At 32.1% G+C, this 27,567-nt stretch overlaps 2 protein-coding genes across 8 annotated transcripts in view; one reads left to right on the plus strand and one right to left on the minus strand.

The window, feature by feature from the left end:
- Positions 1-6,323, plus strand: part of LOC117928058 (transcription factor TGA2.2-like) — a 30,148-nt gene extending 23,825 nt beyond the window's left edge. For 6 of the 7 annotated variants that reach the window (XM_034847831.1, XM_034847828.1, XM_034847827.1 and 3 more), the window contains 2 exons: positions 4,954-5,202; positions 5,895-6,041. In XM_034847831.1, the coding sequence (XP_034703722.1) occupies positions 4,954-5,202; positions 5,895-6,041 (396 nt within the window). Of the gene's footprint in view, positions 1-4,953; positions 5,203-5,894 lie in introns of all 7 variants that reach the window. The other variant, XM_034847830.1, reaches the window with a different exon arrangement.
- Positions 6,324-9,857: 3,534 nt separating this feature from the next.
- On the minus strand, positions 9,858-17,104 carry LOC117929118 (probable protein arginine N-methyltransferase 3). Its single transcript, XM_034849333.1, has 7 exons — positions 16,811-17,104; positions 13,574-14,128; positions 13,357-13,454; positions 11,733-11,811; positions 11,390-11,644; positions 11,120-11,287; positions 9,858-10,574 (listed from the first exon to the last, which is right to left on the minus strand). The coding sequence occupies exons 1-7, from the start codon at positions 17,081-17,083 to the stop codon at positions 10,110-10,112; spliced, it is 1,893 nt and encodes a 630-aa protein (XP_034705224.1). The 5' UTR covers positions 17,084-17,104; the 3' UTR covers positions 9,858-10,109.
- Between the last annotated feature and the right edge of the window lie 10,463 nt (positions 17,105-27,567).

Genomic DNA, 27,567 nt, shown 5'->3' on the forward strand with positions numbered 1-27,567 from the left:
ATCATCTTATTGAAACTGAATATATCTTCGATGTGCATCTGTTGCCTCTTTATAGTTCTCATTGTTGATTTTGATTTTTTCTCGTACCTTCTCATGTATATCTTGTATATGACGTGCAAATGCATCACCATCTTGGTTGGTGTGGACAGAAGTAGGCAATGGTATAAGATCAACAGGTTGCTTAGGTTTCAGCCCATATGCCACTTCAAAAGGTGAGTACCCAGTAGTACGATTAGTGGAGCTATTGAACGCAAATTCGGCTTGTGGTAAGACATTGTCCCAATTTCTTAACTGATCTCTCACAATGCATCTCAAAAGATTACCAAGGTTGCGATTGACAACTTCTGTTTGTCTATCAGTTTGAGGATGAAAAGAACTTGAAAATTTTAATTGAGTACCTAGCTTGGCCCATAAGGTTTTCCAAAAATAGCTCATAAACTTGACATCGCGATAAAAAACAATGGATTATGGTAATCCATGCAATCGGACTACTTCTTTAAAGAACAAGGCAGCAACATCAGAAGCATCCGAAGCCTTCTTACATGGAATAAAATGTGCCATTTTGGAAAATCTGTCAACCACAACAAATATAAAATCAAAGCCCCATTGTGTCCTTGGTAATCCAAGTACAAAATCCATGCTCAAGTCTTCCCAAGGTTTGAATGGAATTGGTAATGGTGTATATAACCCTGTATTTTGCTTTGAACCTTTTCCTACTTAACATGCTTGGCATTGTTTGATAACTTTCTAAACATCCTTCTTTAAACTAGGCCAAAAGAAGCGATCTTTCACCAAAGCAATGGTCTTATCTTGTCCAAAATGTCCACCCATTCTGCCTCCATGAGGTTCCCATATGACATGATCACGTTGGGAAGTCCTTGATAAGCATAAATGATTTTTATAAAACAAGTACATTCTAAAATCTGGAAATCAATATGTGTTGCTTTTGAACCACTCAAAAGAGAGGAATAAACATCTCCAAAATCAGCATCATTGTCATAACAATGCTTTAATTCTTCAAATCCAATTGTAGTGGTTGACATGTTTTCTAAGATAAGGACCTTCCTACTAAGGGCATCGGTTACTTTATTTTCAATTCCTGCACAATGCTTTAAATTAAAGGTAAATAGCTGAAGAAAACTACTCCATTTTGCATGTCGAGAGTTAAGCTTCTTTTGAGAATTAAGATGTCGCACGGCTTCATGATTAGAATACAAAACAAATTCCTTGTAACTGAGATAATGTTGCCAATGCCTAATTGTTTGCACCAACGCATAGAATTCAAGATCATATGTGCAGTATTTTTTGTTTGCCCCATTGAGCTTCTCACTAAAGAAAGCCACAGGATGTCCCTCTTGGCTAAGAACTGCTCCAATTCCCACATGGGAAGCATCACAGGCCACCTCAAATACTTTCTCAAAGTCTGGTAAACGTAGGATAGGAGGGTTCACCATCTTGGATTTGATTTCTTCAAATGCCTTGTTGGCCGCCTTGGTCCAAATAAATGAACCAGGTTTCATGCATTCAGTAATTGGGGCCATAATAGAGCTGAAATTTTGAATAAATCATTGATAGAATGTAGCCATTCCATGGAAGCTTCGCACCTCATGGATATTTGTTGGTACTGGCCAATCAACAATAGCTTTGATCTTCTCTGGATCTATTTCAACACCCTTAGAAGACACAACAAAACCAAGAAATACAACATTAGGGCTCATGAAAGTACATTTTTTCAAATTAATGTAAAATTTTTCAGCCTTAAGAGTGCGCATTACTTGCTTCAAGTGTTCCTCATGATCTTCACAAGATCGACTATAGATAAGAATATCATCAAAATAGACAAGAACAAACCGTCCAATAAAAGGTTTCAATACCTGCAACATAACTCGCATGAAGGTACTTGGAGCATTGGTTAGTCCAAACGGCATGACTAACCACTCATACAATCCATCCTTAGTTTTGAAAGATGTCTTCCATTCATCCCTTGGTCTAATATGTATTTGATGATATCTACTTCTTAGATCAATCTTTGAGAAGATTACTGATCCAACCATCATATCTAGCATGTCATCAAGTCTTGGAATTGGAAATCGATACTTGATTGTGATTTTGTTGATTGCACGACTATCCACACACATCCGCCATGATGCATCCTTCTTTGGTGTTAGTAGGGCAGGAACTCCACAAGGACTTAGGCTTTCACGAATAAAGCCTTTAGTAAGTAATTCATCAACTTGCCTTTTCAATTCAACATGCTCTGTTGGATTCATTCTGTAGGCTGGTAAATTTGGTAATGATACACTGGGAATCAAATCAATGGTATGTTGTACATCACGTAGAGGAGGGAGTTGATTAGGTAACTCTGCAGGCCACAAGTCAGAAAAGTCACCAAGGATTTTACGTACATTTGCTAGATATTCCTTATCTTGTTCTTTAAATTCTTCCACTTTCCAAGCCATTAAAGCAAAAATAACTTTAGTTTCCTTGCTCTCATTTTCAAATTGACACATAATAAGTACCTTTTTTGGTTGTGCCTTCTCCCCTGACTTCTTAATTGGAGGGACTTCTTTTATTGGACGAAGGATCTTTTTACATCTGTTGTGTGTGAGAGCATATGTATTTTCATAGCCGTCATGTTGAACTCTTCTATCAAAGAGCCAAGGTCTTCCAAGTAAAATATGACTTACTTTTATGGGTAAGACCTTACACCATACAGACTCTTCAAAGTCCTTACCAAAAAGGAATGTTACTAAGCAGCGAAAACTTATCAGGATAGAGGTGTCATTAACCCATGATACTCTGAATGGATTTGGATGTTTCTCTATTTTAAGGTTTAGCTTCTCAACAAGTTCTTGCGAAGCTATGTTCAAACTGCTACCTCCATCAATGATCATGGTGCATAATCTCCCTTGGCAAGAAATATGTGTCTATAAAATGCTAGTATGTCGCCAATCTTCTTCTCTTTTTACCTTTGGGACAACTAATAAAGGTCATACTACAAGACTATGTCCTTCCGTCATACCATCATAGTAGTCACATTCTTCACTAACTTCATCTTCATTGTAGGTCTCTTCTTCCTTTGGGTAACTCTCCAATTCAAATTCTGGTTCTTCAACACAAAAGTGTAAACCTTTGGTTAGGTACACAACAACATAATGACCATGCCCACCACACTTAAAGCATAAAGGAGTCGCGTATACTTTTCTATCTTCAATACTCATTGGAGTTTTACCCTTATTACCATTCTTATGAGCCACATTCGAAGTTTGTTGAGTGTTGCCCCCACCATTCACATGATTAGAAGTTTTGAAGTTTGATGTGCTTAAAGATTTGCTTGCTGTCCTATTGGAGAAAGTGCTCCTAGCTTGTGAACTTAGATGCTTGGAAACCCGAAATTTGAGGCCTTCTTCTATTTTGAGGGCTAGTTGATAAACATCATCTACGGTATAAGTGTGTGCAGCTATCATCTCAAGTTGAATCTCCATTCGAAGTCCAGCTTTGTAGCAGGCTGCAAGTTGAGCATCACTTTCCCGCACTTGATTTCGAATGCTCAATTCATGGAATTCTTCTGTATATTCTTCAATAGACTTGGTACCTTGTTTAAGGGAAAACAATTTTGTATACATAAGTTGTTCATAATCAGTTGGGAGAAAGTGCTCCTTCATCTTCAACTTCATCTCGTCCCATGTGTCAATAGGTGGTTGGCCAGTTCTATGAACTTGATTCTCAATATTATGCCACCATAGACGTGCTGCTCCTTTCAACTTTGCCTTCACAAAACGAACTTTTCTATTTTCGGGCATTGCATACCAATCAAAGTAATCTTTCATTGACATAATCCAATCAAAAAAAGCTGTTAGATTTAGTTTTCCATAAAATTCAGCAACTTCAAGACGTACCTTTTTTGTCACATCATCATCTAGCTCAAAAAGCTTGGCCCTTATTTGATTCCCCATCGTAAAATTGTCTTATTATTCGCATGATCGACTTGGAGATTGTCTAAATTGATGACTTGCAATCTCTTCTTCAAGTGGTTGTTTTTCTTGACTCTTTTCTAATAACTTCATGATCTCATCAAGTTTGCTATTTAGTTTTATTATAGTATCTTGATGGGATTGTTGTGTGACTGAAATTTCCTCCAAGCGTATTGTAGTGGCATCTTGATTGCTAGAAGTTTTTTTGGAACTAATGCTTGCATAAGTTGCTCCGCTCCTTAATTGCATATGCCTTCAAGCCAAGAACTTTGGCTCTGATACCAAAATTGATGTAGGACAACCCTAGGATGGTTGCATACACTCAAGGGTAGGTGGACTAGGGTTTTATTTTTTAGGGTGTAAGGAGAGGAACAAAGAATAAATTTTATGGTAAAGAAAATTATAAGATAAGAAATATCTAGAAAGAAGAAACAATGAAGAAAATATGGAAAACCTTAGAGTCTCACTAAGGCCTTATAGGAGTCTCACCTAGAAGAAAATCAATGGAGTCTTACCATTGAGGGTTGCAACCTTGCAATGAAAGAAAACATAATATTATTCATATCAATTCATCCCTTTGATTTACATTGATTAGCTTATTTATAAGCTTCTCTAAGAAATCCAAAGTCTACTAAGATTCTAATAACCTATTATGATTCTAATTCTAATTATAACATCCAAAGTCTACTAGGATTCTAATAACCTATCATGACTCAAATTTTAATTATATTGTAATTCAACTAGCTAATCCTAATTAGACTCCAACAAATACCAATGTCAATTCAATTTTAATTAATATTAATTCTACTTAAAGTTTACTTAGGTCTTCCCTTTCTTCCTTGAATAAACTTTAAAAGGCTTTTCCCCATCACTTCTCTAGTCAGTAATTTATTTTAAAATTATGTTTATTATTTGTGAAGTTTTGATTCTATGTAATTTTCTTCTTTTGCTTACTGAGATGAATGGTTATGGTTTGCAGCTGCTTGTGAATCAGTTGGAGCCTCTGACCGAACAGCAACTGTTGGGCATCGGAAACTTGCAGCAGTCCTCCCAACAGGCAGAGGATGCATTATCACAAGGAATGGAAGCATTGCAGCAGTCCCTGGCTGAGACTCTGTCCAGTGGTTCTCTTGGCTCTTCTGGTTCATCTGGAAATGTGGCAAACTATATGGGTCAAATGGCCATGGCCATGGGAAAGCTGGGGACTCTTGAGGGGTTTATTCGTCAGGTATTCCTTCTAAAGTTTTGATTTTCTTTCCTGACAATAAGAATAAAGTCTTGATCGTATTATGGTCTGTTTATGATCAACCAGAAAGTTAGGAAATGGATCTATTGTGGAACTGGTTTTAGGCTGTTAGATTTGGCTTTCACAACCATCATCTTGTGGTCACAAGGGAAAGGGAGTTCCAAAACTATTTAAAACTACCTCAAATTTAAAATGTTCTACATTTTTAGATGGGCAAAGATGCAAAACTTTTAGAACCGTATATCTTGCAACCCATCAATGGTAATGTAGTTCTGTGCTAGATGTACACTTCAAGGTAAGTAATCAGGATTTGGGTATGGAATAGGTTTTCTACATACGCATTGTTTCCAATGCAGGTAGAGAGAACAATTTTGTAGTTCCTTCCAAGAAATTTTACTCATTGGATATTTCATCTTACAAAAATTCAATTCATTTTGGTCCAAGGGGTTCCTATAGGGATTGAGCCCATGTAACACAGATGTGATTCAGCACTAGTGTCATCTTGATTCAAGCTCCAAATTAGCGTTTGGCAATGGCTACAGATTTTGGAGGACTGGGAATCATGCATAATAGTCTAGAGTGTTGTAAAAAACCCTTTTGCGCATACAAATCCCCATTCTTTGGTATCTATAATCTCTTAAAAAGTTTGTTTTTCATTGCATTACTAATTCCAGGCTGACAATCTACGACAACAAACGCTACAACAGATGCATCGCATACTGACAACCCGCCAGTCAGCTCGTGCGCTCCTTGCAATACATGACTACTTCTCCCGACTCCGTGCTCTGAGTTCTCTCTGGCTGGCACGTCCAAGAGAGTGAAGTCAAAGCTTGACATCTTCTGGAAAATCTACCTTCTAAAGTAACTTATGGTGCCCAACATTGTGAATGCTGGGTCTCTGTATGGTCTTTGTCATCTTTATGTTTTATTTTTCAAATCAATGGTGTTGTAGTTTCAGATTTCTGTGTATCCAGTGAAACTTTGTATCATGTATGCTGCACATAAGTCCTCGTACAGTTACAGACTCTGCCTTTGGCCTTTGCCTCTTTCCCCTAGAAATGTTATTTGCAATAATATTCATATATTTATGTTCATTATTATTAGCTTCAGATGTCAATTAGAAAATTCAGAATCATAGGTACTTTCTATCTAGTATCATATAGTAACATACATTATGAAATTCTTTTTGTTAGTGCATTAGGGTACTCAAATTAAGTTGATAATTTTGTTCCATCCATTCGGGTTTAAGACTTTGCGTACATTTATGCAATCTACACTTTTTGGAAGATTCAAAGTTAGTGTAAAATCAAGTCTGAATTAAATAGGTAAGTATGGTTGAGATATTTGAGGATAATGATGTGAGAGGTATAGAGTGGGTTTATGAAACTTAGAAATAAAATTAATTTGGAAATAATTTTAAATTGAGAATTTAAATGGACAAATATTTTCAAATGATAAAAATGATTTGGAAAGGAATTTTAAAGTAAGGTTTAAATAATAAAATTAATTTGGAAAAGAACTTTAAATTGAGAATTTAAAAAGAGGATCTTTTCAAATCTTTTAGAGGGTGTTTGGTACATGAGAATGGGGAGTGGGAATGGACATTTTATTCGTTCTCTCCTTCATTCTCATGTTTGGATGAATCTTTTATAAGTAGGAATGAAATAAAACATGATTCCGCTAAAAATCAAATCTCATTTATGAGTGGGATTTGAATTTTTCACAAGTATGTGATATTTTGATTCATTTATCCCATGAATTAATATAAAATAATTTAAAATTACTATTTTACCCTTGAATTTCATTCTTTAAGCTCGACGCTTCTATCTGCTTTGCAAAGCTAAAGACTCATTCATCGGCTACTTACAGAGCAACAAGTGATTCTCTCAAACCGAATCAATCAAACCTTCCACAACATTTAGAAAAAAATTTCGATTTCTAATTTCTAGAGTTTTTTTTATAGACTTAGGGGGTGCTTGGTTCAATCATGTTTACTTGAACCGTCAAATTTGTTTTTTCTTTTCTTTGATATTTCTTGCTCCATTCTGTGCTTGGTTCTGTAAATCACAGAGCATCTTTGATCCAATGGATCACCAAGTGTTTGATTTGGGAAATTTGGGTGTATGGGAGTTTTGGTGGGTGAAAATTTTGGTCTGGGTTTGGATGCTGGAAGGCACTTCCCAAGGATTTTGGTCTCTCTCTGCTTGTTAAGACTGTTTGGTGAAATGGTTTGGGTTGAGTTTATACTTCAATGTTGAGAAGCAGAGTAGACTCTTCTCTGTCTGACTGTTAGAATGTATAACCCTACACTTCAATTGCAATTGATGCATTGGTTTCTAGCTCTATTTACTGTTCTGTGGCCTTAGCAATGTTGCCTTTGAGGTTGCACTGAGTTTTAGACTTTAGTTGATCAAGGGATGATAGCACTTGTGCCTGTATTTTGGTAGTGGCATATGATAGTAATTCATTTGATTTATTTAACCAGAATTTTAAATTAAAAATTAGATAATTTTAAAATATTGGAATTTTTGGACAGTTTATTAATATATAAATGAATTAACACTATTATGTTCTAGTGCTGTAAACTCCCCAACTGCCAGATGTGTTCCTCTCCATTTGAATGACAGTTGCAGTGACAAATTATTCAAAAATTTGATAAAAGAAGAAAAAATGAATATTTGCATATTTTAGGGTTATGGATTTTATAGCATATGATAATTATTCAAAATTGGAATGAAGTTGAGTTTTTTTATTTCCTTTTTGAAAATAGGAAAAGTACTTGTTAGCTTTGAGAATTTAAATATTATAATAAATATATTTTTTCTCTTTTTGTGGTAAAATATAATTTTATAGTTGATTAAGCATGCCAAATTATTCAAATTTTTTATGAAAAGAATAATTGAATATTTTTAAATTAGGGATGCGTGATTTTTTTTTACTTTTTTATTTATTAAGTATATATTTATTTAGTCTTATTATTTAGTAACAAAAAAACTCTCAAATTTTATTTTTTAATAATGAAAATATAATATGTACTTTCCTTTACACTTGAGTTTCCTTTGTATGAACTTTTCTAATTTGGTATTGTTTTTTTTTTTTAGAAGCACCTTTGACTTTCATATGAACACCCTTTTAATAATTAAGAATCCTCTTACCCATCTCAAAAGAATACAATAAGATCTTTAGAATCACATGAATCTTAGTGTTCATAATAGTCCTAAGGGCAACTTATCTAGTTGACTTACCTTTATCACTACGATGGTATTTGTTTTTTTACTTAATTCTAAATAGAACTTTAATGTTTAATAGTGTTAAATATTAGGTTGTTTGTTTTTGTAGTATTTTATTTCTATTAAGTATTAAAAAGTAAAAAAAAACCAATATATTATTTTTTTATTTAGAAAAAACTATATATTTTGGCTTTTTCTGTTTAGTAAAAAGTTTATAATAAGTAATGAAAAAGTAAAAAAATAAACAACCTAAATTCTAAAACTAAGTTGCTTTCAACAAAAAGCTAAAAAAATAAACACCACCTAAATAATCCTTACAACTTTAAAGAGAATATCATAGACTATGACAATAGACATGTATTACTTTTGCAACAAATTATCCAAAGACCCAAGTATATGAGACGTTTGGTCTTCTGATCAATCTTATGTCATCTTTGATATATCTCTCTTTTTTTCTAAGAAGTTTGTTAAGAGGAAGTAACAAACTTTACCTAAAATTAGCTTCCATGCAACTAATTACTATATCTAGATTAAATTTTAGTTTATAATTGGCCCAATTTAAACAATACATAAGAGGTGATCAAGTTAATGACATGATATTCCTAACAAATAAAATAATTTCATACATTTATAAAATAATCTAAGTATTCATGTCATATTAGTAATTAATTTAGCAAAAATGTAGTGCTCTCAAATTATATGTCCTTTTACAAGGTATTCTAGTTTCATAAGAATTAAGTTTGCTTTATACAAGTCACGACTCTTAAACTAATTTTAAGTTGAATAAGTAAACACCTATTCAACCCCCTCTAAGTATGTCATTTGAATTACTATGAAGTTTAAGAATCCGAAGTGAAGTCCAAAATACATTATCTCTAATATTTAAAATAAAACCACAAAAAAAGGGAAAAATGATCAACATTTTTAACATTTTTAAAATATTACTTTCACATAAATAAGATTTTGGAGAAAGAGGATGGAGTTTAAGAAATAAAGAGAAAGAAAATCCTAGATTGTCTTATCTTTTGCAAAGATAAGACACATTACCCACATTTAAACTTCAATAGCTACCAATTGATACATTAGAATTTTCCTATTTGCAAAGCCTTTTAGTATAGTGAAAGACACCAAATGCTATGTTTAATTCCCATAAAATTTGAGAGGAAAAAAAAAAAAAATAAATTTAAAGTCAATAAATTATTTTTATATATTTCTTTGAATTTTTTTTACTTATTTTTTTATCTTATAAAGATATTAAATGATTTTAAAATATATAAATTTTAAACTAATTTTAATTATATTTGATTTTTTTCTCATATTTTTCATGATGAAACCAAACGCGAAACCTACAAATGGTTGGGGTTAAATTACCACCAAATAATAATTGTGAAAGTCAATTATATCACAAAAAAAAAAAAAAATTCCCATTGGTATCTAAGAGTTGACCCAAACAACACAGGTCATTAATGTACACTTAATTCCAAATGAGACAAAATGAACCAAAAACAGATCTAGAAATAATTTTATCAAAATTCTCAATAGCCCAAACAATATAAAAGGCACAATGATCTAGAAAAAACTACTAAACACCTCCTGGCAGCAAAGATGGAAAATTGCCCGCTGGGTTATCTCAGCTATCGTAGGTGATAAGTTTGAAGGCTAGCTCAGATTAAAGATCTGGACAGGCCAACTGTGCTTCCGACCATCACAGGCAATCCCTGTGGTCTCCAAGGAGATATCGATACTGCGATGCTGGGCGGCACGGATGATGCTGATTCGCAAATGGATGCTGGAGGCAGGGCAGGCATCACTGCCAACTCCCCCTGATTTCTTGGCATTGGGTTTTCCAGCTGCCATTGCAATTGGTTCTCTGAAGGTGAGGATTGTTTGTGACCAGTGTGTTTTGGGAGTGAATGGTGAAGTGGAGAGGATGGTTGATGTTTCTCTGCAGAACCGACTGGTAAAACTAGTCTCAAACCATAAGACAACTCCATGACACCAAGTTGGTTTCTGTTCCAAATCCATGGAGGCGTTGGTGTCAGCTGGACGATCCAACTTCGGTTGCAATCTGATGCTTGCTGTGAAATCCATTTCTTCAGGCTTCATGGTCACCAGATCAAAGGTCTGAAATTCAGAAGGAAAAAAAAGGGTTGTCTTAACAGTGTTTGTGCGTATCAGAATAATGATAAACATCAAGTGCAACTGCAGTTCTAAACTTGGGGGGGCCTGTTTTTTGGATCAGACTCGAGACCAAATGCATGATTTCATTTTGTTCACAGTTTTGGGACCTATTAGAGTTCTCCTCAGAAAAAATTACAACCTTATGACATAAAAACAACTATGATGGATCAATGCTCCATCCTATCAAACAATCTTAAGAAATATTTTTTTGATAGGCATGCCTACATGAAAATTCAACCATACTTCCACAAATCAACCCGTGTGGACTCCAACAGTTTTCCATTGTAGCATTCAGAGGGTACAAGGAAAGAGATTTTTCTGTGGTATGAATATTCTTGGAGACAAGCTTTTCCCTTTTCAAAGTCCATTTAATTCCTTGTAAGGTCAAAATAGATAAGAAAATTTATAAAATGGGCATCACAGCCCAAACAAAGGTGTGATAAAATAGACTCGAAAGTAAGCACCTAAATCCAAACCCAATCACTGACCTGGAGAACAGCAGCATCTGTAACTATATCATGACTGTCCACTAGATCAACAATAGGAGTTTGAGCAGCATCTTCAACAAGTTCCTTGCCAACACAAGACATATTGAACCCATAAACGTTTTCCCAAAATGGAATACTGGTACCACCTTTTCCAAAGCCTGCAACAAACTGAGAAGGAGAAGAAAAAATTGGAGAAATAAAACCACAAAGCTCAACTAGATCACTCAAGAGTAAGATTTAAAAAAGTGATCTAGGTTGTAGAGAACTCACAATAGTTGCTGTGTCAGGGAGAATGGCACCTCCAGGCTTCAGCCAGTGATCTCTTGCAAAGAGCACTGAGCTAAGCATTGATTCATAGAGTAGGCAATATCCCATCCATTCGCTCAATAACACATCAATACTGTGGGATTCAATGGATTTATCAAGCTCTTCAACCATACCTTGAACCACTTTTATCACCCCGGTATAATGATTATTGCCTGCATTTGGGCTTGCACTCCACAAAAGGCCATTGTCTTTTGCGACCTGCAGTTATACAAACAAAACAAACGGAGAAAAATCAGTAGATGAAATAAAGAGATGGTCTAAATAGCAATAAAATCAAGAATGCTACCTGAGTTGCCACTGAAGCCATCTTTTCACTGGCTTCTACTGCGATTACCCTTGAAGCCCCAGCTTGGGCTGCAAAGAGACTAGTCACAGAAAAAATTAAGAATAAACCAAGCAAAGTGTCCTGAGAAATAATAATAATTTTGGACAATACCAAATTAAATAGACAAAAGGATGGCTCATTATCTATGAATAATATGTAGAGATAGGCTACTTCAATTAACTGCCAAAGAATAAAAGATCTTATAGATTCCATGAATGGATCACCCATCTAATATTTTGGAGATATTACTGAGAAAAATGTGACTCCAAAACATTTTTCAAGCAAAACTTTGACAGATCATATCAGGAGGCAACTAAGTCACACAGCTGTTAAGAATCAACACAAATTATGGAGCTATCATGAAAATATTACAGGTAACATAGCTTGATCAACCGATGAAGAAGCCCTTATTACTTGAAGTAGAAGTTGTGAACAGTGTTACCAGGGACTTCAAAAATTGAACAGTACCCAGTGTCACATGCATGTGGTGGAATCTCATCCCTACATGGTAGGTGATCATCCAATGGTCTAGGGAATAGGCTTGTCCTTTAAATATTTAAGAGCAAGCTTGGACTGACAATATATGATTCTAAAGTCTAAGATTTTACTATTTAATGGATACAAGGTTCCTCCTCACCAATGTGGAGCCAAGTACCATCCTTCAAAATAAGGGTCCTTTCTAGACAACAAAAGAAATCTGTTATTCCTTCACTAATAAATTCAACAACACTAAGCAAATCAAACATTTCTAGTAGAGCACTCAATGAACTGAAGGGCCTGATAGTAGTGGTTCATATTTGTATTGTACTAGCAAAAGGCCTTGTAAGTTTTCATCTTTTACCACATAACCATTGCTTCAGGAATTGAAGTCATCATGAGATTTTCTTCTCATGTTAGCTTGATGCACTTGCACAGCCACAGGCTAATTATGTTGTGCATTGAGAAAAAGGACAAGTGAAAGATTGTGGGCCTTGGTAGGGGGTTGGGTTGCTCTTTCTCAGAAAACCCTGTGTTGGTGAACCAAGAAATCAATTGGTTACAAGAAAAGAGCATATCTCTTGTTGATTTTATTAAAGCTCTTATGGACCCTTGAGTTTTGGTGATCTATTTCTTCAGGCATGAGGAGCCAAAGGCTTAATGCTATAGGAAGGTGTCTATCACGTTTTTTCTTGTCCTTTGTATTCTACAGCAAACTTTCCTGATACCTTACAAAATGCAAGTATAATTTTGTATAAGGAAGAGGAAAAAAAGGACAAGGAAAAAGAACAGAAACTTTTCGACTTCTGCCAATGAAGAAAATTTTATGATTAGAAATGGAGATGGTCACAACAATACTTATGAAAATAAAATATGGAGGCAGGAAGTTGATAGTATTGGGGGTGGGCTTCATACAATAAGTTGGGAATTCACATCACAGACAAATGTGAAAAACAACATTGGAAAGTGTAAAATATGGAGCCAGAAAGCGTGCAGCAAATTGAATATTTCAATCCACAACTTTATGAATGACAATGAATCCTAATTTATTGGCATATGGCACAAAAAAAATTTAACAATACAACCAGAAACTAAAAAGCTATCTCACCTCAGTATGCCAGTCCCACAACCTACATCCAACACAGTTGCACCTTTCATGAGAGAAGGATTATTCAAGATAGCTTGCCTATAAGCATCCATTCTTACCTGCATAAACAGAATTTCCATGATAGTATAATTTGCTTGAAAATTTGAAACACCGTCGAACATGGATTAAAACAAGTACAAGTTCACTTCTATTACAAAACTAGACATAAATCAAATACCTTATCACTTATCATCTCTCTGTGGATGCCAAATGAACTATATGCCCCAAAATAATTCTCATTCACATTCTTGATTTCCTTTGAAACAACATTTGCAAAAGAAACTCTCAAATGCTTATCTTTTGGCTTTCTTTTAAATGAACCAACGTGTTCTTTTGCACCACTACAAGAGCCTATCTCCTTCTCTGAGATATTTTCCATGCCATAATAGCCATTGGAAGCAGATGCACCCTCCCTTCTATCTTCATTCAAGGTGTCAAAATCAGATGCAAGGGCATCTATGATGTCCCCATCATCAATGCAAATCCCTCCAAATTCCCTTAGATCCCTTATTATTTCCTCTTTTTCAAGTGCAGTAGCATCGTCATCTTCACCTTCTTCATCTTGACTAAAACTGTACAAAAGGGGATCCTCTTGCATGAAAGGGTTTAGATATTTATCATCATCCAAATGCAGTTTAATCTCTTCAAAATTGGCTGTTTCATGTAAATGAGTTTGAAGATCTTGGTTGGACTGACAGACAAGCCCGCAACTCCAACACCTATTTTCTGCCACCTGGAAACATAGAAGACAAACAAAAAGCAACTAGTTAGACATTAACATTAAGTTTTGCAGTAAATTATTCTCTTTGTTGGCTCACAAATCCAAAAACATAAAATACTATATTATGCTGATTAAAAATTTATAAACAAACTTGGAAGATGAAAATGCATTGAAACCCCTTAATGTGACTTCCTTATGATTGGATTGACAAAATTATTGCATGTCGTAAAAATTATTGATTCGTGAGCAAAGGAAAATTGAACAGCTGCCTTCAAGGAAGCAAAGACAATTTTCTTTATAAACTTCTGCAACTTATAATGACAAGAATATCTGATTCTCTTAAACTAAAAAAAGCAACAAAAGAAAACTAAGACACAATAGATGTAAAAGTTTACAAAATCCCATCTTCTTCGCAAATTAGAAGAACTACCATCAACATCTCTCTCGATAAATACCTATATCCTAATTAAATAATATCAAAAAACAGAAAAGTAATAGTAACATTTACTCCCCGTCAACCACTAAAGTTTAAGATATCTAAAATAAAAAACAGAATAAAGGGATGCAATGAACTGTCACCTTCTAATTTACATAGATGGTAACAGATCAGATCAGGATATGATTGGTTAGGGTTAAAGTTTCACATATCAGATGATAGTCATTAACTTAGAAGAAATAAGAACATTGTCATGTAAGTCTTGAAGCATACAGGATGTGGCTCCCCTGCCATGTAGGATCATGTCAATGGACAGTAGGTATTCCATTAAGATAATCTATGCTAATGGGTGGTATTTCATATGGTGCCACAAAATACCATAAACCGAGCAATTTCTAGCGATTGACCAATCTCATTGGAGCAAATTGAAGATGTAATGAAAAGCAATCCACCTGTGCAAAATCAGCCTTCCACCTATCTCCAAAGAATGAGTTGAACAGTAGCAGTGGATAACAATGACAAGTGAAGTCTAGAGGGAGATTTGGAACTCCACATATTCTTAAGGGGACACTTGAACATTGTAGTATCCAATTACAATGGTCCATATGCCTTACCCCAAATCTAAACTCTCACACTCAATATTTGTCATTGAGCAAGCATAAAGCAATATAAAGTAGCAAGTTGGTTGTAATAAGTGCCCAGTCTTGAAAGTTTCAGTTGAAGAAGACAATCACAAGGAGACTTGCTCTTTCGTTTGACCACGCACGTTCTTAGCCAAGGCCAAAAGGTTTGGGAATCAAGGAATAGGCAGCTGTAACAGCATCATCTACATCCCAACATTGCATCCCATCCCCTGCTCTTGATTTGAGCTGATGCTTCACAGGACTCCACAACTTAAAAGTAATTTCCCATGTATCAATATGACCCTCTCAAATACCCATTGATGAGAAAATTTTCCCTTAACCACATACCTCACCTTCTAAACAACCCGACACGGTTTCTAACACTCAGACTCCACCCAAATATATACAGGCCTACAGCCATAGCCTGCCTGCATGAAAGGAAAAGGTTCAGCATCTAATAATTCTAAACTGGGTACCTTGACCATATGCCAAGTGACAGACACTGTTATATGTGAATATCTACAAATCAGGCCTGAAACTTTTCTTCCCTGTGAGACAACTCATGGCCATAGGATATAAAAGAAACACCAAGACCAACTCATTTGTTTCTAGGTACAAAAAGCACTTAACAAAATTGTAAATATGCATAGATAGAGCTATAGCACAATAGGATAAGATGGTTTTTTCCAATTTTGAACTCTTTTTCTTGACTTTTCAAGAAAAGCATCATCAGCCATGTGCATATTACATATGAAATCTGACACAATTTTTATTTTATTTTATGATAAGTATATGAAATCTGACACTAATTGATACCTACCATAAAGTATTTAAAATTTCTATCACAGTTTCTCTGTATTATGGAAATCCAAGTTGGGTAGCTCATAATTGTACACAATATGAGAATTTCCTCTGTTATTTGTACCTTCAATAGGTACACTCAACTGTGTATGCCCAAACTGTCCAAAGAGCTTCCATGAGTATCCAGTAGCAGTATCTTGTCACACCCAATTGGCTAATAACTATATTTCTCATTCACATGGAAAGGAAAGAATCTTTCAAAGGTTCCATTATCACATTGGAACCATATAACCATGAAAACAGACAAGCCTACAAATATATTTGTTAACCAAAGCACCATAAGCACAATACCAAATTCTTGTTATTTCAAAATTTTATGATCATTATATAATCAGAATATTGATAATAGGAACATAACCGTGAATACACTTTGCAATTTATTAAAAGACAAAAAATGTGACTTTGGTTGCCAAGAAAAGATAGAAGTTAAAGTTTATGAAGCATAGATAAACATTCATTGGAGACCCAACAAAACTCAAAATAAAAGGTAAAACTCCACTCAACCAGACTTCAAAGCAGAACCGAAAACATAAAACTGCCAATTTCACTTTCTTCTCCTTTCCTCCCTCTTCCTGACAACTAAACAGGGGAAGACAGATTTCTGTGAAATTCAAACAAACAACAAACGGAGCAAAGGAAGCAATTTGAAGAGAAAAAAAAAAAAAACGATTAACACAGAACCGTTTTCAGAAAAGCATTCTCCAAGAAGTGGAACCAATCAATTTTCTTAGCAACCGAACATAGGGTGCTTTAAGAGAATAAATGAAAGCTCACCCGAGACCTGACGAAGTTGATGAGTTTGAATGACCCATAGAAATCCAAACTTAGGGTTTCCCTAATACTGAGAAAATCGAAGTGGTGAATGGAAGAGCAGTGTTCGAAGAGAGCATCGCAAGAACTGTACTTAGAATCGCAGAACAAACACAGGAAATCTGGGTTCGACTCCTCTTCTTCATTGTCGTCTGCTCCCCAGTCCCCCCAATCTTCATCCTGATCTTCTTCTTCTTCGTCATTAAATTCACGGTCTACTGTTTCTGGGTCCTCCATTGGTGATGTCTTCTTAAACCCTAAACCCTTCCCACTTCTTTTATATACACTTCCCTAGGGTTACTTGCACTCTAGCTTAGCCCTCAGTAATCGAACTTCCGCTTCTTTTTACCACGTGGAAATTCTTTCCACCTCCTTTACCGGTAATCGGTTTTTTACCCTTTTTTTTTTTTAGAGATTTTAATATTTTAACCCGGCCTAATTTCACAAAATTGCACAAATGGTGCCCCCACTTTTGACCTTTATGGTTTGGGCCCTCTTTTGAAAAGTAATCCTCATATCTAATAGGGCCCAAACCATAACTAATCTCATGTTCCACATTTATCTTAATGAACTTTCACTTTAGCTAGATAATACAACACACCACCAAGCCCACCTTCACCTGGACATCCACGTGGCCATGACATGGCTTGCATTTGAAAAGAATCTCCAACTAGTTGGCCATCTTGGCAATGATGTTGTTGTTGTTTAAAAACACTATTCCCTTGGGTTGACTTTTCACTACCACGATGAAGAGTTTGACAATGATTTTAAAAAGTGTTTCTATTTATTTTAATATTTTAAAAGTAAAAATTTTTAAATATAAAAAAAACTAAAAATGTTTCTTAAAATTACTATTAAATACATTTTAAATATTTTTTTAATAAGTATTGAAGAACTATGACTAATTAGATAACATCGTATAAAACTTCATGTCTCATTATTTATAACCTTGTGTCTTAAATTGAATAATTCTAAAAAGCGTTTTTAATATTTGAATGATAAAAATTTTAAAGTATAAAAAATATTAAAAACAATTCTTAAAATCACTACTAAACGAACTTTTAATCTCATTTATTTTATATCCTTCATCAACTGTTTCAATTTGGAGTTCAATAGGTACAACTTTAATATCTAAGCATTTTCCTACTTTATTTAGCAACAAGAGGGTGTTTGATCAATGAGGATCAGTAGGTCTGTTTTATAGTGATTCTAAGAAATGTTTTTAGCCTACAAAGTATTTTTGAAAAAACAATTAAGTGTTTCATAAAATTTAGGAAACACTTTTAAAAATATGAAAAATCACTTAATGTTAAAAAAATCAGTTGTAGTGTTTTTTGAAAAAACACTTGACACGTAGTTTTTTAAAAAACACTGAAAAAGAAAAACTTCTATTAAAAATGCTTTGTGTAAAAACGCTATCAAACGTGCTTAGAAAGTTTGATTTCTTTGATTGATGATTTTATGTTTAACAAAGAAATGTTAGAATCTGTTTAATAGTGATTTTAAGAAATGTTTTTAATACTTAGAATTTTTTATATTTTAAGTATTATAAAATGGTAAAAATGTTTTCTAAAATTATTATAAAACGTATTCTTATATCCAATATGTTATGTGTTGGTTCTTAGACTTTATAGTTGAGTCTTCCGTTCATATGGTCCAACAATACTCTTTTCTAAAGTGGTGACTACACTAATGTAACTTAAATCTAAATATTACTTAATAGTATTAAATATTAGCATCTTTGTTTTTAATGCTAATAATCAAAGTTTTAATGCATTAAGAAAACTAATTTTTAAACTTTTTAGTGTTTTATTTGTTAAATTTTTTTTTTTTATATGCTAGAAATCAAAATTTTATGCATTAAAAAATAAAATTTATATTAATTTTTATTTGTCTAAAACTAATTTAAAATATTTTTAAAAATCACAAAATAATAATAATAATAATAATAATAATAATAATAATAATAATAATAATTTCACAAATTAGGGGTCTAAATCAGTATCATTTACTCACATTCAGATTGGGAATTATTATTTTTTAAAAATTGTTATACAAAGCTGATGGTTAGAAGAGTTAAGAGTTTAAGCTATATAATAAGCTATTAAAGTGGTCCATATTAATCATTTAATTTTCTTCCTAAGTAGGTCTAAAGAGCCCAAGTAAGGTTGAAGTAAGGCCCACATTGATCCACAAGGTCATGGAGGCTCCAAAAATCTCTAAATAGATTATTAATAATAAGACAATATAAAAGAATTTGTAGTACTATGAATAATAATAATATGCCAACTTAATAGAGGTTTTTTTTTTTTTTTTTTTTTTTTTGAGATTTTAATATTTTAACCCGACCTAATTTCACAAAATTGCACAAATGGTGCCCCCACTTTTGACCTTTATGGTTCGGGCCCTCTTTTGAAAAGTTATCCTCATATCTAATAGGGCCCAAAACATAACTAATCTCATGTTCCACATTTATCTTAATGAACTTTCACTTTAGCTAGATAATACAACACACCACCAAGCCCGCCTCCACATGGACATCCACGTGGCCATGATGTGGCTTGCATTTGAAAAGAATCTCCGACTAGTTGGCCATTGTGGCAATGACGTTATTGGTGTTTAAGAACACTATCCCTTGGGTTGACCTTTCACTACCATGATAAAAGAGTAAGTTTGACAATGATTTTAAAAAGTGTTTTCACTTGTTTCAATATTTTAAAAGTAAAAATTTTTAAATATTAGAAAAACTAAAAATGTTTCATAAAATTACTATCAAACACATTCTAAACATTTTTTAACGAATATTAAAGAACTATGACTAATTAGATAACATTATATAAAATTTCATGTCTCGTTATTTATAATCTTGTGTCTTAAAATGCGTTTGAAAATGATTCTAGAAAGTATTTCTAGCATTTTTAATACTTGAATGATAAAAATTTTCAAGTATAAAAAATATTAAAAACGATTCCTAAAATCATTATCAAACGGACTCTTAATCTAATTTATTTTATATCCTTCATCAAGTGTTTCAATTTGGGGTTCAATAGGTACCACTTTAATATCTAAGTATTTTCCTATTTTATTTAGCAATAAGAGGGTGTTTGATCAATGAGGGTTCAATAGGTCTATTTTATAGTGATTCTAATAAATGTTTTTAGCTTACAAAGTATTTTTGAAAAAAAAAAACATAGTGTTTCATAAAATTTAGGAAACACTTTTAAAAATATGAAAAATCACTTGAGGTGATTTTTGAAAAAACACTTGATACATAATTTTTCAAAAAACACTTAAAAAAAAAACTTCTATTAAAAATACTTCATGTAAAAACACTATCAAACATACTTTGAAAGTCTGATTTTTTTTATCAGTGATTTTATCTCTAACAAACAAGTGTTAGAATCTATTTGGTAGTAATTTAAAAAAATGTAATACTTAAAAATTTTTATATTTCAACTATTAGAAAATGATATATATATTTTTTAAAATTATTGTCAAATGGACTGTTATATCCAATATGTTATGTGTTGGTGCTTGGACATTGAAGTTGAGTCTTCCATTCATATGGTCCAGCAATACTCTTTTCTAAAGTGGTGACCAAGCTAACGAAGTGGTGAGTAAAGTAATGTAACTTAAATCTAAATATTACTTAATATTATTAAATATTAGCATCTTTGTTTTTAATCCTAATAATCAAAGTTTTAATGCATTAAGAAAACTAATTTTTAAACCTCATTTAGTGTTTTATTTGTTAAATTTAATTTTTTTATATGCTAGAAATCAAAATTTTATGCATTAAAAAATAAAATTTATATTAATTTTTATTTGTCTAAAAATAATTTAAAATAGTTTTAAAAATCACAAAATAATAATAATAATAATAGTAATAATAATAATGATGATAATAATAAAATTATAAATAAGTATTTCATCATTGCCAACCTTAAAAAATTAATTAACTTAGATAAGCATCGCTAGTCTCTCTTGTCCCCCACGATGTATAGAGACACAAACCAATATACAAAACTTGATCACCATCGCTGTCCTAAATCCTGTAGATACCACCATTCTTTCATTCTTGGAAAAACTATAGTCTACAACCTCTCTCTACATCGCTTGAGCCACAAAGCAGAGGACCATCCTCACCAGTAAATACAAATGGAATAAAACTTGTAGCCCAACTCTAAGCAAAGCCTATAGACCCTGGAAGAGCTCATGAAAAGTATAAGTCATTTAAAGATTGGGGAGAGGTGGAGAGGACATGATTGAGAAATGGGATGAAGAGCGATTAGGTTTTGCACTGGTGCTTATGGTGGGTTTGGATTTAAGGAATGAGGACATGGGTAAAGGTGAGAGAGGATTGTGTTGATGAGTAAAGAAGAGATCTCAAGGGGCTCACAGAGGTAACTCTTTTCATTAAAAAAAAAAAAAAAAGTCAATTATTTTGATTTTTCTTTTCAATTAAAATTTTGAGAAAATGAGTTATAAATTAAATAATTTTTTTTAAAAAAAAATTGATTTAAAGTTTGAAAGTAAATTACTTTCCACGATAAGGTAAAAAAACAAACTAACACCTAAGTCATCAACCTACTTCAACTATTAGATACCTGCACCAAGGTGTAATTGGACCGAACCTTAATTGCACCAAGGTGTAATTGGAGCTAACCCTAACTACACCCATCCAACAATGATTGACCAAGGCTCATGGTGAGGGATGAGCTATGTAAAGTGAAGGCATGGCATTATATATATATTTATTCTCATCCATAAGATCTTACTTGATATTTTCATGCCTAATTGTCCATCACCAACACGCTTTCAAAGTTGAAGTCAAAGCCTTACAACACCAAATTTGTTCATATTTATTTGAAGGGAATTTCAAAGGTAAGACTTTAAGAGAAAGGCATGTAAGACTTTGACTTTAACTCCAAGAACGTGTCGGTGGTGGACAACTAGGCATGAAGGGAATTTCAAAGGTAAGACTTTGAGAGAAAGGCATGTAAGACTTTGACTTTAACTCCAAGAACGTGTCGGTGGTGGACAACTAGGCATGAAAATACTAAGCAAGATCTCATGGATGAGAATATATATATATATATATATATATATATATATATATATATCGGGTAAGTTCGAATTTACGTGATATAAAACCTATTAGTATGAAAACATCATGAAGAGTAATAAAAGTCCACAAACCACCTAATTGACACCAAAGAGTAAAATCTTTTTATACTTCAAGATTCCATAGTAATAATAAAAAATGTGTTAAATCATTAGTAGAGATAGAAAATACGGCAATTAAAAAATTGCAACTTTTCAAATAGGAACTAACTAATTTATGGGTATACCATGAAGTTACAGAGGTTGTACCTGTGAACCAACCCCTCAAGCCAAATGGGCACAATTAAAGAGCAATAGATTGAACCAACCTACAAAAACGAAATGGTATATATATATATATCCTCATCCGAACTTGCTTAACATTTTCATGCCTAGTTGTCCACCACTAACACATTCTTAGTGTCAAAGTCTTACATGTCCTTTCTCCCAAAGTCTTACCTCTAAAATTTCCTTTAAATAAATATAAACAAATTTGATGGTGTTGTTTTGACTTTGTTTTACTTTACTTTTAACTTTGGCTTTTTAAATGTTTCAACTTGAATCATCAATTGCTGCTTTTTAGGCTATCTTTGTTTCTCAAATAAAATTTAGGTGAAAATATGAGAGAAAAAATAAAAAATATATTAAATTAATAAATTATTTTGTATATTTTTAAAAACTTATTTACTTATCTTAATTTTTATTAAATGTTTTAATAATATATAAGTTTTTAATTACTCCTAATTGTATTTAATTTTCTTTGACATTTTTTTGAGTAAACCAGATATGAGATTTTTTTTTTTCTTTCTGAACTAAACATAATTTAAATGAGATATTATAGCTATATATATATATATATATATACATAAATAGCTATGGAATCTAAAAAAAAAAAAAACCCTCCGTCTACTCAATGGGGCCATTTTTTTTTATTTTTTGTTTTTCTCAAAAGAAATATTTTTTTTTTTTAGAATATTACTAGTGGGTTTGATAATGATTCTAAAAAGTGTTTTTAATTTTTTTTAACACTTGATTTTTTTTTTTTAAATTTTAGATTGTAAAACACATTATAGGTTCTATATAAAATATTTTTAAAAGTATAGATTCTTTTTTACCCTATAAATGCATTTAAAGCTATGAGGTTCGTTTGGACCTAAAACGAATAATATTTATATGGTTTAGTGTGATCGTTACATGTTTATTTAATTAATTTTATTCAATAATTTTATAATTTTTAAAAATAATTTAATATGAAAATTAGAAAAATATTATTTTTTATAGAAACTTTATTGTTTGATTTGGATGAGAAATAATTTGGTATTTTATAAAATTTTATAACATAAATATATATATATATATTTAACAAATGGAACCCATCCATGGCTTAATTAAAATACTTCTTATCCAAAATCAGAATATTTGGTAGTTCCTTTAATGGACGATTTCCCCCTTTTTAGATTTGCAGGCTTACTTTGGTTCCTTTCTTCCCCTCAGATTCCTTTTTGCCTCCCCATTTTCTTTAATTTTCACTGCAAATTTCATTTTCTCAATATTATTATATTTCTTCACACAACCTCCACGTCATAGGTTTCTTGGACCTCCTTTATCTTCCATTTTCAGACACACTGATCCCAACGGTTGACAACTCTGTCGAATTCGGTTAAGTTCACCTTTAGCAAAATCAAATATAGGTTTTGAATGTTCTGTAATTATTATTTAAATTAATCAATTTTTAAATTAGTTTAATACCATATTTCAAAAATATGGTTTTGAAATATCTATTAAAATTATAGGTTTAAATAAATTCTAGAAAATATTTCAAAGACAAAATCACTACGTTCAAACTCACACTAATACGTGTTTTTTAAAGTAACTTAATAACTTAATTTAAGTCATTAAGTAAATTAAATTTTTTTAATAAAATAATTTATTGGTATGACTTAAAGTAACAAACAACTTTAAATAATAAGTAGAAATAATTAACTTTTTTTACCTCATTTATCCTAATTACCTCCATAATTTTTTTTACTACTTTAGCGTGTCCACTATTACTTGATCTTCTTTATCTTAATTATAATATATGAAGATAAATATATTAATTTAAAGATTTAAAATAAATTTTAAATTAATTTATCAAACAACTTTATTACTTAAAGTAAGAATTAAGTAATAAGTTTTAAATTAACAATTTAAGCATAATTTAACTTAAAATTCACTTAAGTAATTGAGAAATAAGTATTAAGTTTTATCAAATACTTTCTAACATTTTTTCTTTGTAGTACTTAGACTTTAAAATTAAAGTATCCATAAGAAATTGAATGAATTAAAACATTACGTTTTTCGATGGTGATGCTATATTATACCTCTGGATAATGATGATGATATCCATTAAGCCGACATTGTTTGGGACTTGTTGTGTTTTAGTATCCTAATTGTATTTATCGTACCTAATAAAAGTTTGGATGTATTTTGTTGTGATATTTATTTAACATTATTTGACCAGATATTTGTAATAATATCATTCCTTATATTTACAAATGTTTTATTTATTATATATAAAGAAACTTTAAATGTATCCATCAAAACTCTACATCTATGAATTTTTTTAAATGAAATATAGATATGAAATATTCATATTACTTTCTTCTTGAATCTCACTTCACTCACCCCTTTAAAAGCCTAACCCTTTTTCTTCCCTATGTTCTGTTCTTTTCCTATCTTTCCTTCATTTCTTATCTTTCCCTTTATTTTATTCCCTAATTTTTTTGTTTCAAGACATTAGGGCGGGGGGAGAACCGATCAAGGGTAGTGGAACCATGCAATCGGTGGTGAGCGACTTTAGTGCCTGGCCATGCAGTAGTCACGTATCACTTTTTGGCGTCGATGACCATCACAATAGGACGCTTACTTAGCAGCCAGCTCTACCAAACTGCTGCCGTCCATTTATCTATAAAAGCCCACCACCCAGTCTCCCTTACCCATTGCTCATTACACTCATTTACAGCATGAAGTTGTTTAAGAATCATGTGATGCTCTGGGTCTTCATCTCAATCTCTCTCTGGTTGATTCTCACCTCCACAATTCTGGTGGTAGGTGCTAGGGTTCAGAGTAGCTCCAAGGACGTTGTTTTAAAGAGAGAAGGTCCAGTTCCACCTTCCGCTCCGTCTTCCTGCACCCTTATCGGCGGCGGCAATGGAAGTGACGATAGCCCATGCCCCCCAGCCACTCATCAATGATGCTGATGCCGATGCCCATGCCCATGGGCTTCTGCTATAGCATTACCACTCTTCAACCTTCTGTGTTTGAGATAGTATGATATCACGGGTTGTTTTAACTTTCAAAAACCATGTTATTTTTAATCCTATCCAAATCATATAATAAGATTGTGGGCTGGTTTCAATATCAGATTTTTTTCTTGTTCGTCTGCAATGATTTGATTTTGGTTTATTTTTTTCTTCCCATTTGATATATATACATATATATTGGACGTGGGATGAGTTGGCGCATATATAATACATACCGTTTAGCAGTAATGAATGGTGCATGCCTCCATTTTCATGGGTTGAGCTTTTCTCCTGGGAAGTGAAGAAGGGATAGAGATGAGCCACTCCGGAGCTCTGATTTCTAAGATGGTTAGTGTTTCTTTCTTTGGAAGTGATCATCAAATTGTTGTTCACAGTTGAATTTCTTCCAAACAACCAAAATGTAGTGCAGAAATGGTGGATGGATGAAGGTATATAAAAAAAAATCAGATTTTGATTGATTTGTATAGCATGCTTTTCTCTCCTTTGCTAAATCTGTGTTTTCGATCCATTTGGAGCTTCAGGTTTTACTTTCTTTCTTTTTCAGAAAGTAGAAAGAAAAACTGAGAATCTGCATCGGCACCGACCGAAGACCTGGGAGGGTTGGGCTTCATATTTTAGTTGTATAAGAAAATATGTCCTTGAATGGAATCATAGTAAAATAAAAAACCATTCCGTTCACAGCACAAAATCTTTCACCCTCTCCAAGAGAATTTTTCTTCTTCTCGTAAGGAAGATCAATTCTTTTTTAATAGGATGGTTTCTATGCTGTTTCTAGCAATTTTAACTCCCAAAATCTCCTCCTCTTGTTTGGTTACATCGAGTGGAGACAAACCAACAAGGTGTAATTTATCCCTTTTTTGAAAGACAGAAAAGAACAAAGAAAGTGCAGAATGGTGGGTTGAAGCATCAAAGGTGCCGACATCTCAGTCGCGTGCAAGCGGGGCAACCTGAATTGGAATTTGGAGTTTTGATTCTTTTTGACCTGTTTCAATCCTTTTTAGTAAGAAGATCCCCATCCAGTGAAAATATTGCTTTTCAATAGGGTTCTTTTTGCCTTTATGGACAACAGCATATACTAACTTCCTCTTCCACTCTTCATTGGTAAACATCCATATATATCTATTCCATATATAAAATATATTTTTTTAGATAATAAAATTTATTTTTTGAAAAAAAAATCACTAAATATACCTATCTAATTTTATTTATTTATATTTAAAATTTCTCTACAATATAAATGAAATAAATTTATAGGGTGTTAAAAATTTTATGTACATATTTCATATATAAAATATATATTTTTAGATAAAAAAAATTTATTAAATATACCTGCCTAATTTTATTTTTATTTATTTAAAATTGTTTTTACACCAAAATTCAGGGGTTGGAGTAAAATTAAAGACTCTTCTGACTACGTTTTTTCGTGTTTGTTTTTAAAAATTATTTTTAAGTTAAAGATGGAAAGAAAACAATTTTTAGTATTTTGTGAAAATAAAGGTGTTGGACAAGTTGGTTTTAAAATTATTTTTAAAAAAATAAAAAACAAAAACCTTATTTGCTTTAGTTGTTTTTTAAATTAAATTTTGTATTTTGATTTGATAAAAATATTCTAAATTCAACTTATATAATATTAATTAAATTTAATTGAAGTCTTATTAAACTATTTTTAGAATTAAAAATATATTAGAAATTAAATAGTTTTTTTTTTTTGTAAAATATAAACAAATTATATTTTTATAAAAAAAAACTATTTTAATTAGTATATGTTAAAAAAGTGGATATTAACATCATCTTAAAAGCATAAATGATTTTTTATTTATTAAAAATGGATAACAATAATTAAAAAATAATAATTGTTAGTAACATTTTATTTAAAATTAATTTAAAAATAAGTAAATAAGTTTATATTTTTTAACGTATAAATGAGTAAAGTTTTTTGTTATATGCAAACATTTAGCACTTTATAGATACAATATTCTAGAATGGTTTGATTTAATCTCCAATTAATTGGATTAGTTTTTTAATTACAAGTTATTCTTAAAAATCAGAAAATTCACTTAAGAATTTAAATTATTAATTAATCTCACTTGATTTAAAATCCATTTATCTAGTGAGAAAACTTAGAAAATATAGTTTTATGTATGGCGAAAAATGGTATTGAATTCTTATTCAATCAGTAGTTATAATCCTAGTTTATACCCCGTGTTTAAAGAGAAATTAAAATAAATAAATAAACTAACGATTATTTCCTATAACTAAGGACCCTATAGATCAGGGATTATTCTTATCATACTTAACAACCTAATCTAATTT

The sequence above is a fragment of the Vitis riparia genome, chromosome 13 (genome assembly GCF_004353265.1).
Source record: "Vitis riparia cultivar Riparia Gloire de Montpellier isolate 1030 chromosome 13, EGFV_Vit.rip_1.0, whole genome shotgun sequence".
NCBI classification, from domain to species: Eukaryota; Viridiplantae; Streptophyta; class Magnoliopsida; order Vitales; family Vitaceae; genus Vitis; species Vitis riparia.

Bases quoted from the DNA above. Each gene is read 5' to 3' on its own strand.
- LOC117929118 (XM_034849333.1), bottom strand. From the start codon at position 17,083: ATGGAGGACCCAGAAACAGTAGACCGTGAATTTAATGACGAAGAAGAA. The intron at 11,812-13,356 runs GTGAGATAGCTT...TTCTGTGACTAG, and splicing joins TGTGGGACTGGCATACTGAG to TCTCTTTGCAGCCCAAGCTG. The intron at 11,645-11,732 runs GTAGCATTCTTG...GTATAACTGCAG, and splicing joins TGGCTTCAGTGGCAACTCAG to GTCGCAAAAGACAATGGCCT.